Source organism: Puma concolor, chromosome C1 (genome assembly GCF_028749965.1).
Source record: "Puma concolor isolate L17-30 chromosome C1, mPumCon1.1.hap2, whole genome shotgun sequence".
Taxonomy (NCBI): domain Eukaryota; kingdom Metazoa; phylum Chordata; class Mammalia; order Carnivora; family Felidae; genus Puma; species Puma concolor.
In genome coordinates, this window is record NC_141674.1 from 102,891,055 (window position 1) to 102,902,699 (window position 11,645).

Below are 11,645 nucleotides of genomic sequence, written 5' to 3' on the forward strand. Positions count from 1 at the left end.
AGAGTTCGGGGTCGACCTCCTGGGTAGACCCGACAGAAAGTGGATTAAGTCTTTGCTGTTGAAAGAGGTGTGATGCTTCATGGCTGGTTGCGGGTTCTTCCCAGCTTCTTGTGCTGGCTTGGTAACCTTCAGAGCGTTGCCCTTGCTGAGACATGTGCGACTGGCACCCAACACTGGTTCTGATGCAGGAGAGAAGTGTCTATTTCCTCCACCCCTGTCTTCTCAGGAGGGGCTGTGAGCCTCCCTACCTGATGTAGAAGGATGGGCACTGTGGGTACAGGCCCCAAAATCCAAACACTGGTTCTTGTCCCCACGCCACCATTTGCCCCCTGTGTGACCATGACTAAACCATTTCACCTCGCTGCCTTACTTTCCTCATCTGTAAAATGGGGGAAATCATCGTGCCTAATCCATTGGATATGAGTTGGAAGCACCTGACATAGTAAATGCGAAAGGAGTGTTCGCCATTATGAGCGATGACTACTCCTCCTTTCTTCTTTCTTCTGAGCTTTGTCTTCTCCAACTGTCCTTCCCTCACCGGTATCTGATGGCCTTTGGTAAATACCATGAGGCTGATGGAGTCTGTACCCCCGGAGTTTCCTGCCTGCCCCCTGTCTCCCAGGAGTCGGCCTCCCTTCCTTCTCAGCAGCCTCGGAGAGGTCACTCCGCCTGGGGAATCCCCTCCTTCCCTGTCAGCCCAGAACGTTCTTCTGGGTCCCTCCCCATCCACGGTTCCTTTATGTCTCCCTTTCCCCCCTCTTGACGTCCTTGTTCCGCACCCCCATCAAACCTGTCTTGTTGAAAGGATCCGTCTCTCATCCTTTAGACTTCTGTGTGATTAGTCACCAAGTCGTGCCTTCCAAGACAAGATGCATTTTAAGAAACTTCAAGAAGGAACCAAACTTTCCTCGCTGATGTGTCTACACCACTCCCCAGTGTCCATTCTTGGTCTCCTTGATCACACTGCCCCCACCCCCTGCTTCCTCACTCTGCTGAAGTTGTCAGTGCCCCTGCCTGCGCTCTGACCCTGTGGGTCCTGGGCCACGGCCAGCCTGTCCTCTCTTGCTTGGTTGTACCTCATGAGTGCATCACTGCTCCCCAAGTGGTCGTCTTGCCTCTCCGAGGCTCCCTGCTTGCCATGAGTTTCTGAGCTCCACCTTCCCCCCGCAACCCCCCCCCCCCCCCCGCCACGCTGCTTTTGCATCTGTTGATGGTTAAGGGCCTGGGCCTCCCTTTGCACTCGGGGCCTGCTCCTCCTAATGTGTGAGCCCCACTTTCTCCAGCTCTAAAATAGAATAGTGCCAGCCTTTACTGTATTAGTGTGAGAGGTAAACCGGCGTTTGGAAAGGTTTAGCAATAGTGGCTCACTAAATGGCCACCGTTATTAATAATACCAATACTAAAATTAATAGTGACATCAGCTCCTCTCTCTGTCTCTCTCTCGCTTCTGACCAGACTATAGGGTACGACCCCATCATTTCGCCGGAAGTCTCGGCCTCCTTTGGTGTTGAGCAGCTGCCCCTGGAGGAGATCTGGCCTCTCTGTGATTTTATCACTGTGCACACACCTCTCCTGCCCTCCACCACGGGTACGTGTGTCCCTGCTGATGGGTTGGCCTCAGAAGCCACAGACTGGATCAGGGTGGGCCCTCCGTCTGGCCCTTCTGTAGACGCTGGTGACCAGGTCCCTCGGGCATGGCGTACGGTGATGCTTTGTTAGCCAGCCCTGCATCACATGGAGCAGGGGTGAGCTAGCTGAAAATGCACGGTATGAACTGGGTCAAAATGTCCGACCAGTGATCTCACAGTGTTTTCCTGGGGCCACTGCTGGCCTTTCTGGTTCTGGGGCCTGCTCAATGCACAAATACCTCAGGCAGTACTCGGATGTTTCTAAACTGAGTTAGGCCTAAGTCTGGAACAGAGACTTTTGCCCCAGAGCGTCCGAGAAGGGAGAGGTGAGACCAGAGAGGCTGTCGCCCTGCTGGAAGGAGGCCAGCGGGGAAGGAGCTGGTGGGCAAGGGGAGGCCTGGTACTGGTGCCTGGATGCCAAGCACCGGCGCTGCAGTAAATCTCCTCCCTCCTCGCAGGCTTGCTGAATGACAGCACCTTTGCCCAGTGCAAGAAGGGGGTGCGTGTGGTGAACTGCGCTCGGGGAGGGATCGTGGACGAGGGCGCCCTGCTCCGGGCCCTGCAGTCGGGTCAGTGTGCTGGTGCTGCACTGGACGTGTTTACGGAGGTGAGTGCCTGGCAGAGGACAGGAGCGGTGAGCAGAGGGGCCCCGGGCAGAGAGCCCGGCAGGCACAGAAGCCTTTGGCTTAGGGTCTCTAGCACCTGTGGTAAACGGGACAAATCGTGTTGCCACAGATCATGCCCTTGTGATCTGAGGAGCCCTTGCAGAGCTTACTACAGAGACAGCCATGTTGTTTTTTGCAAAACTCAGATGTTAAATAGGACCCAATTCCTGGTCGCAGGCGCCCTCCACTGCTGCCATGTGGATAACTTCTGGGGAGACGGCGCCACAAATGAGTTCTGAGGTCGAGGACCTGGGGCAGAGAGAGGTCACTTGGGGCAGGGTGCAATGTATTGGCGCAGGTCTCTGATGAAATGAATCCCATTGCCAAGAAGACGTTCCACCCAGTGTCCATTGGCTTATCCTCTCTTCAGGGAAGGAAACGAAGCCTGAGAATAATGGCCAGAAGTGTCCCCCTGGTCCCGAGCATGGGCTGCTCTTTCTGTCTCTCCACGGGAGAGCTGGAATGATGGATAGGGCATTTCCACTTGGATGCTGTTGGCCTCTCTCAAAAGCCCTGCCACCAGCATCAGAGATCCGGGAGAAAGAGCAGGGATTTTGGATTAGGCAGCTGGGGGTTGCTGGTTACTTGCGGTGGGTCCTTGGCGGGTCCCCAGCCCTCTCTGAGCCCTGGAGCACTCACTTCGTCTTCCCTGCCCAGGGACACAGTGCCTTGGGTTGGTACTCCCGGTCATCTTAACCAGACGGTAAGCTTCTCGAAGGCAGACTCACGCCTGGCCATCCCCCAGCCCAGCACCTTCCTCTTGCTGTCTTTGGCCTCCTCATGGCACTTGCTAATATGTGGACAGCACTCACAGGCCCAAGCGGCCAGACAAGAGACCTGAGTGATGTTCCCAAAGGCAGTGCGTTGTGCTCAGTGAGCCGAAGGGTGGGAGGGACACTGGAGGGTGGGCAGAGGGGCTTGGGTGGACCGCCGGTTGTGGTGACAGCCAGGATGTGACACCTGTGCAGAGAGCCTACTGTGTGAAGAGCTGACAGTCCGTGCTGCACGGATTCAGGGGAAAAACCAGTAACAGCAACACTGGCTGACAGCCTCCTGAGTTACTGGCACATAATCTGCACAGCGGTGTTACCGGATGGCTGGTATTAGCCCATCTTATAGATGATGAAACCAAGGCTCAGAGAAGTAGGCGGAGATTTACCTGAAGGTGCATAAACGGTGGAGCTGAGATGCAAATCCCATCCATCCTTCTGTCCACTCTGCCGTGGTGGGACATTAATGAGGAAGCCGGGCCTGGAGACCAGCGACCTGGCAAGACTGAAGTAGAAGGCGTCGTCACCCCTGCCCTTCTCTCTGGTTTCCCTGGGCAGCCAACCAAGAGGTGTCTCTTTCTGGGTAGGAGCCACCGAAGGACCGCGCCTTGGTGGACCACGAGAGCGTCATCAGCTGCCCCCACCTGGGTGCCAGCACCAAGGAGGCCCAGAGCCGCTGTGGGGAGGAGATTGCCATCCAGTTTGTGGACATGGTGAAGGGGAAGTCCCTGGCGGGGGTGGTAAGTATGGCCAAGTGGGGCTGGAGCCCAGGGTTCAGGGGGAGGAGCAGGAGCGGGGCATCTGGTTTTGGGGAGTGGTGATAGGTCCTGTGAACAGTAGTGTGCCGATCTGATTCTGCTCTGGGAGCAGAAGATAAGGAGTCCCCTGAGCCAGGCCTGTGGGTGGGGTGGCAGGAGCCGCCCTGTCCCAGCCTTGGTAGCTACAGCCGGGCCGTGGGGACCCGGCTCGGCACTGCTATATTGTAGCCTTGCTGCTGAGATTGCTGCTCTTCCCAGGGTCTGGGCTCTGGAGAAACGCTCCTTTGTTCTCCACAAGCCTTGGGAATGAAGGAGTGTGGCCTGGGTGATGCTGGATGATGCTGGATGCCGTGGGGAGTGGCAGCTGGGGGACCGGCCGGTGGAGAAGCTTGTCAGGGTCCTCTCTCACCTCCGAGGCCTGAGTGCTCCTTGTCCCATGTCCACCTTAGAACCCTGGGCGGGACGAGTCCCCAGTCCCAGAATGAACCCCCCCAAGCCCCCTCTGTTTCCCCAAATCATGGCCTGGTGTCCCTACTTCCTCTCTTAGCTCATACTCAGCCCTTCCTGGCACATTTTGCCTCCAAGCTTAACTTACTTAACTTACTTCCAGTCCTGTCTCAATCATTCAGTCTTTGGATGTCCCTTAAGTTCCAGTGGGTACCAAAATCTGTCCTAACCCTCTGGGGACACCGATGACTAAGGAAGGCATAGCTCTCTTTCAGGGGGGCTTGCCACCCCTTCACAAAGACTTGCTTGACCTTTCCAGTCCAGTTTCAACCCATTGGCAATGGACCATATTCTCCCTTGTTAAGATCTCATGAGTTTATATCTTTAAGTTTATCTCCCTCCAGAAGGGAGCCAAGGCTGGTCCCCGACCTTCCTGGTTGAGCCTCAGCCTGGGGATTTTCACAGCCGAGGACGGAACCATAGCAGAAGAGACACAGGATGCTTTGTTCAGCCCGCCAGCCCTGGTTTGATAGCCCAGCTTTCTGGGCCACCCTGCCGTCTACACCTTGAGGGAGTAAGGGAGCCAGCTGCTCCCCTGAAGGACCGACCCCATCCCCCGCCCTCAGGGCCAGCCTGGTGGTCAGCGACCACACTTGGCCAGCCCATCTGTGTGCCTCTACCCTATGTATTCTGCGTCACTTGGCTCCCCAGAGTGGGGGGCACTTTCTCCCTTTGCACATCTAGTTTCTGAGCAGGTCCCCCCAGGTGATGCGCTGGGACCTGGGCTGAGGCCTGGGCAGTGGCCAGTATCCACCAACTGGGGCCGGGCTTTTCCCCTTGTAGCCCTTTGCCAGGCATGCGTCTGCCCACCTGTCACAGCCCTTCGGAGTTCCCATAGTGTCATTAGGTCATGGTGGCATTCCAGGCCTTTTCATGTTGGGGGCTCCTTACCACCAGCTCCATCAAATGGAACCACAAGCTATTCCCATCTTGTATCAGAGGTAAACTCTCTTGGTCAAAGTAAACTTGGGCAAATTTTTTTTTTAATTATTTTTAATGTTTATTTATTTTTGAGAGAGACAGAGCGCAAGGCTGGAAGGGACCGAAAGAGAAAAAGACACAGAATCCGAAGCAGGCTCCAGGCTCTGAACTGTCAGCACAGAGCCCGATGTGGGGCTCAAACCCACGAACTGTGAGATCGTGACCTGAGCCAAAGTCTGAGGCTTAACCAAATGAATCACCCGGGTGCCCCTAGACTTGGGAAAATTTAAGTCTCACGCAAAGCGGCTGGCTGTCCTGCGGTAGGCTTTTGGAAAGAAAGACATTTGTGTCACATGGGAAATCTCTCCCCGTGCGTCCACTTCAGTTTCGTTCTGTCCTAACCTTAGACACAGACTAACAGTAGGGTCAGGAGCCTGACTCTTGGAGCCCTCCCGCTTGTTCTGTGACCCTGCAAGGAGCACCCCCGGGTTGGGTTCCGCAGGGGCTGCCCAGAGGACACTTTCCTCCACGTCCTGCAAGCTCAGCCCAGCCCACTGGCGGGTGGCACTTCCACTCTGCTCCTGGCCACTGGTCCTGCCTCGTCCCACCTCCTGGTTCACTGCTGCTCTTTTCTGTGTCCCCTTGGAGAGGAGCAGGGAAACCCCGCCACAGGAGCCCTCAAGCCAGGATGCCGCCCGCGCAGAAGGGTCTGGTGGGAAGCTCTGCCCCCCTGGCTATTTCCAACATCAGCAGCCTGTTTGATTTGGATCAAACCCCAGGTTTCAAATTAAATCCTTCTTCAATTCTTTGGTTCTCTTTACACGTTGAGTCACCAAAGTGGCCAATGCTTAATTTCAGAGCCAGACCATCTTTTTTCTTTTTTTCTTTTTTCTCTTTTCTTTTCTTTTCTTTTCTTTTCTTCTTTTAAGTTTATTTCTTTATTTTGAGAGAGAGTGCACACGCAGGGAAAGGACAGAGAGAGAGGGAGAGAGAGCATCCCAAGCAGGCTCTGTGTTGTCAGCACAAAGCCCTACACAGGGCTCAAACTCACAAACCATGAGATCAGGACCTGAGCTGAAATTAAGAGTCAAATGCTTATCCAACTGAGCCACCCAGGTGCCTCACCCTTTTTTTGAGGTAGAGTTTATTTACAGAGCCAGACCATCTTGAGCCACAAAATGGAATCAAAATTCTGACCCAGGACAAGCTGGCTTTGTTACCAAGTTCCTGGTTGGGGGTCCAGACCTACCCTAGACTTCTACCTTTAAAAAAATTTTTTTTTAACATGTATTTATTTTTGATAGAGAGAGAGAGACAGAGCACAGCAGGGGAGGGGCAGAGAGAGAGGGAGACACAGAATCTGAAGCAGGCTCCAGGCTCTGAGCTGTCAGCACAGAGCCAGGCATGGGGCTCGAACTCATGAACCACGAGATCATGACCTGAGCCGAAGTCAGATGCTTAACCGCCTGAGCCACCCAGGTGCCCCTAGACTTCTACCTTTAGAAGGACACATGGCTTTTGCCCCCTTTAGCTGCCCAGGTTGCCTTGTGGTGGGCCAACGTTTGAAAGGTGATAAGATCATCAAGAGTATGTGAATTCAACTTCACAAATTGTGATATTTGGTCAAAGTGATTAATGACCATGTACACACTCACTTTTTTAATTGAGGTATAAAGTAAACAGGAAGGCATCCTGGAACAACCTACCACTCTAGGTCCAAGTGATCTGTGACTTGCCTTACAGCTTACGTCAAAGACCCACCTTCCTACTGTGCCGTCCGGACCCTTCCCCAGCACAGGAAAGACCAGTCTCCCACGGCGGGGGGGTGAGGCTGGCACTGTTCAGGGACGGAGACATTCCTTTATCCCCCTTCTGGAGATTTGGAATGGTCTTAGCCTTTTGTGTGCTTTTCTGGCTCTACAGCAATCCCCAGCAAGTTATTGTCTTGGTGGCTGATGGAAGTTGCCTTCCCTCCCAGCCCCTCAGGCACACGAAGCAAGGATGGGTCTGTGCCTTTTGCTGTCTACGTGGAGCTGTGGTTGGTAGCCGAGATGGGCAGACGTTTGCCCCTCCTTTTCCTGACCTTAGCTCTGCTCCCCTTTCTGTGCAGGTGAACGCCCAGGCCCTTACCAGTGCCTTCTCTCCACACACCAAGCCTTGGATTGGTCTGGCAGAAGCTCTGGGGGCACTGATGCGAGCCTGGGCTGGATCCCCCAAAGGGACCATCCAGGTGGTAACACAGGGTGAGCTGGGGACACTGCAGAGGGAGGGGAAGAGGGTTGTGTGTGCAGCAGTTCAGCGACAGTGAGGGACTGGGAAGCAACTTGACCTGGTCTTGTGACCCCATGCCCCACGTTATGTCCGCATATGGCTCACTTGCTACCCAGTGGGGAAAGGGGAGGGGCGCAGAAAAATCACTGGGAAATACATGTGATTTTCACAAGTCACGTTTATATAGTATTTTTAAGATGTAGGTGTTCTGGGTGCCAGAGAAACCTCCACAAGAGACAGAGTTTCACATGAGAGGCCACAGGATTGGTGGAGGGAGTCCCAGATTAAGCGACAGGACCTTTGATTCTGGGTTTGGCCCTGTCGCTTACCTGCTGTGTGACTTTCCTTTCTCTGAGCCTTGGGTTCTTGAAAAGTGAGAGTTGGGGTGGGCGTGCTAGACGAGGCGGTGGGACAGTTCGGGCTCTGTGACATAGTAAGTTGGGTCCTCGGGCAAGCCGATGGCCCTGGGGAGCAGTTGATCAGCTGGGGAGTGGGCATGAGGACAGTACTTGAGGTCTGCCCTCAGGCTCCAGCCACTTTTGCAGTGGGTCCAGCTTGTGCGGATGTGGTGAGAGATGGGGGAGGAGTCTAGCTCCCCAAACCCTTCTGAGGCTTGCCCCCCACTATGGCCTGCTATGCATCTGCTCACTTGGGGAGAGCTCGGGGGTGGTTAGACCCTGAGCACTGCCAGTAATAGGCAAGGTCAGAGCCAGGGGATCCCCGGAGAAAACAATGCGGGGAACTGGGTGGCAGTTACTGGCTCTCTGCCCTCCAGAGGGAAGCAGAACTGCCCCGGGCAGGGTGGGGGGTGGGGGGGACAGGGCAGCGAGGAGGCCGCGACCCAAAGCTAGGCGCCAGTGGTCTCCGGCCCGCGGCTCCTGTGTTGTTCACCAAACGGTGATCTTATGATAACTTCTCCGTCCCCAGGAACCTCCCTGAAGAATGCTGGGAACTGCCTGAGCCCCGCGGTCATTGTCGGCCTCCTCAAAGACACTTCCAATCAGGCGGATGTGAACTTGGTGAACGCCAAGCTGCTGGTGAAAGAGGCTGGCCTCAATGTGTGTGCCCCTCGCCCCCCCTTTCCTTTCCCTCTGGGCCCTGCCCTTCTCTCCCTACCTTTCCAGAATATGCTTACAGCCCCACTCATTGAGTGGGAGCCCCGAGTGTAGGCCCCGTCGTTGACACTGACCGTCTGTGATAGGCAGCCATCGTTTCTCTGTCCGCCTGCCTCTGAGTGTTGCTGAGTGAACCGAGCACTCCTGATAGTGCTTTGTGTATAAGTGCCCCATGAGAATGGGAGGCCGGAGCAGCACTCCTATTTTACAGCTGAGGAAGACGAGGGGCCAGGCTGCATCTGGCTGGAGGCTGGGAGGTAGACCAGCAGTCTCTGACTCCTCTTACCATAGCACCCAGTTTCTTTCTTTCTTTCTTTCTTTCTTTCTTTCTTTCTTTCTTTCTTTCTTTTTTTAATTTTTTTTTTAACATTTGTTTATTTTCAAGAGACAGAGTGCCAGGCGGGGAGCGGCAGAGAGAGAGGGAGACAAAGAATCCCAAGCAGGCTCCAGGCTCCAAGCTGTCAGCACAGAGCCTGATGCGGGGCTCAAACCCACCAACTGTGAGATCATGATATGTGCCGAAGTCGGACGCTTAACCGACTGAGCCACCCAGGCATCCCCATAGCACCCAGTTTCTTGATTAGCTTGCAAATTCTGGAAGCTTCCTACACGGCCCTCATGCCTCCCTTTTGGTGTCTTCCCCTCTGCTTCCCTTTTTAGAGCACAGTCTGCGTTTCTCAGCCAGCGGGAACTCCCATGTCTCCCTCTTCTTCTCCTCCTCCACTAGGCCAGGGAGTCTGTGCAGGAAGTGGTGGGCAGGGCGGGCCGCCCCTTTTCTCCTCCTTCCCAGCTCCCAGCCTTTGCCCATACCTGGCAGATCTCTCCTTGCCCTCCCTTGATGGAGGCCTTTGTCCCAGGAAGCTAATGCTCAGGGACACCTGACTGGGCCCATTGGCCCTCTCCTCCGGCCCTGAATCGCTGAGCATGTTGGCCGGCCTGGAGCGCTACAGATCAGCAGTGAGGTGGACACAGAGGGGGGATGCAATGCAGCCGGTAGGCATAACGGAGCCCCCTTGCCTTCTCCCCGCAGGTGACCACCTCCCACAACCCTGCTGGGCCAGGGGAGCAGTGCTGTGGGGAAAGCCTGTTGACCGTGGCCCTGGCAGGTGCCCCCTACCAGACTGTGGGCTTGGTCCAGGGCACCACGCCAGTGCTGCAGGCGCTCAACGGAGCTATCTTCAGGCCAGAGGTGCCTCTCCGCAGGGGTCTGCCCCTGCTCATCTTCCGGGCTCAGCCGGCTAATCCTGCGATGCTGCCCACCATGATTGGTGAGGAGGGGTTCGTAGGGCTGGCCTGTGCCCTTGAAGCAGGGGCGAGTGTGTGTGGTGTGTGTGTGGCACGGGACTGGGGCGGGGGGGGGGGGGCGGTGGTCTCCCCTGGCATTGGGCTCCATGGACCTTTGCCTCCTGTAGCCCCTCTCTGCCCCTCAGGGCATTTCTGGATCTGCAGCACACAGTGGGGGGAGGGGGGGGGGTCTGTCCTGCCAGTTCCCAGAACATTTGGGAAGTGGATACAGAGTTCAGAGAGAAAGTGCCTTATCCCAGGTCACAGAGCCATGGGCCGGCGGTAGGACCCCAGAGCCCCTACTGACTGGCCTGCTCACCATATTAAGCACACAGCGTGGACGTGCCTGGAGAGCTGGGTCCCAGGCCTCTGGGCCCAGGAACTCTGAGCCTTTGAGTGTGGCTCTCCTGCCTGTGGGCCGGACGGCAACCAAGCCTGTGTAGACATCCACTCCGGCAGTCGTGAGCATCTTGGACCTGCCCCAGGCCTCTGGCACCGGGACACTGGGAGTTTTGGAGCCCTTCCAGGTTTGGCTGAGTGCATCCACAGACCTCAAAGGGCCTAATTTCACCATCCTTGCCAGCTGACCAGAGGCACTTTCCCTTGCTTTTCTCCTTTGCTGTTGGTCCAGATAAAACCGACAACAAGCAAGTCAGGAGAAGGCTCGAAATCTGTGGCTGGATCTTCCCTTCTCTGCCTTGCCTGATGGTCAGGGTGTTCCTAAAGAGTCTCTGGATAGCGAGGGAAGCTGGGCAGGTGCCCTGGTGAACTGTCCCTTAGCTCTTTGATTCTGAGACTATCACCCCCCATTGCAACTTTGATCACAGGAATCCAGGACTTCCAATCCTGCTCCCTGTCTCTTGCTTCTTCCCCCATGCCCCGTGCCAACCAGGAGTTTGTCTGTCTACTTCCCAGGCCTTCTGGCAGAGGCAGGAGTGCAGCTGCTGTCTTACCAGACCTCGATGGTGTCAAATGGGGAGACCTGGCACGTCATGGGCCTCTCCTCTCTGCTGCCCAGCCTGGATGCGTGGAAGCAACATGTGACTGAGGCTTTCCAGTTCCAGTTCTGAGCCCTGGGGGCTTTTCTGAAGAAAACCTGCCCACCGTGACCAACAGAGAGAGGAGATCCACATCTCGGGCCGACACTGCTTACTCTGCAGACCTCAGCTGACCTCTGTAGAGCAGTGAGAACCACCCAATAAAAAGCCTACCCCAGATCGCCAATGCGCTGCTGTTATTACCCTGAAGAGCCACCAGAGGGCACCCGCAGGCAGCCGTGGGCAAGGTTCGGCTGCAGGAGGGTAGTGGGTGTGGCGGGAGATTGGGGTAAGCAAAGTGCATGCCTGGGTGTGTGCTCAGAAGAGGGATCCCTCTCTTGTCTGTCTCTCAGGTTATTCAAGCGCATTTTTTGCAGGTAGAAAACTCGGTATTTCAGAATCCTGTGGTATTTCAGATCCCTTCCATCTGGGAGTATACGTGCACGTGAAAAAACAGAATTCCTCAAACGGGCACGTTACGCACGCAGGCTAGGTGATTTGCCTAGGAGAAAGCTTAAAACCCAGACCGTTCCCAAAGAAGTCACCGTTCAGTGGGAGGGACAGCACACAGAGGCCACTGGGTGTGCTGAGGTGTGTATGAATTCATGTTGAGTCCAGAAGAGGCATGATTTGAGCTGAGGGTGATATCCCTGAGGTGTTCGGAAGGTTTCATAAGGGGAAGAAAGTAA

At 55.5% G+C, this 11,645-nt stretch overlaps 1 protein-coding gene across 1 annotated transcript in view; it reads left to right on the forward strand.

The window, feature by feature from the left end:
* The window catches only part of PHGDH (phosphoglycerate dehydrogenase), a 32,813-nt gene extending 21,677 nt beyond the window's left edge, over nucleotides 1-11,136 (forward strand). The window contains exons 6-12 of the mRNA XM_086717956.1: nucleotides 1,456-1,588; nucleotides 2,087-2,235; nucleotides 3,651-3,803; nucleotides 7,360-7,492; nucleotides 8,448-8,578; nucleotides 9,666-9,903; nucleotides 10,835-11,136. Of these exons, the coding sequence (XP_086574082.1) occupies nucleotides 1,456-1,588; nucleotides 2,087-2,235; nucleotides 3,651-3,803; nucleotides 7,360-7,492; nucleotides 8,448-8,578; nucleotides 9,666-9,903; nucleotides 10,835-10,989 (1,092 nt within the window). The 3' untranslated portion in view covers nucleotides 10,990-11,136. The remainder of the gene's footprint in view (nucleotides 1-1,455; nucleotides 1,589-2,086; nucleotides 2,236-3,650; nucleotides 3,804-7,359; nucleotides 7,493-8,447; nucleotides 8,579-9,665; nucleotides 9,904-10,834) is intronic.
* The last annotated feature ends 509 nt before the right edge of the window (nucleotides 11,137-11,645 follow it).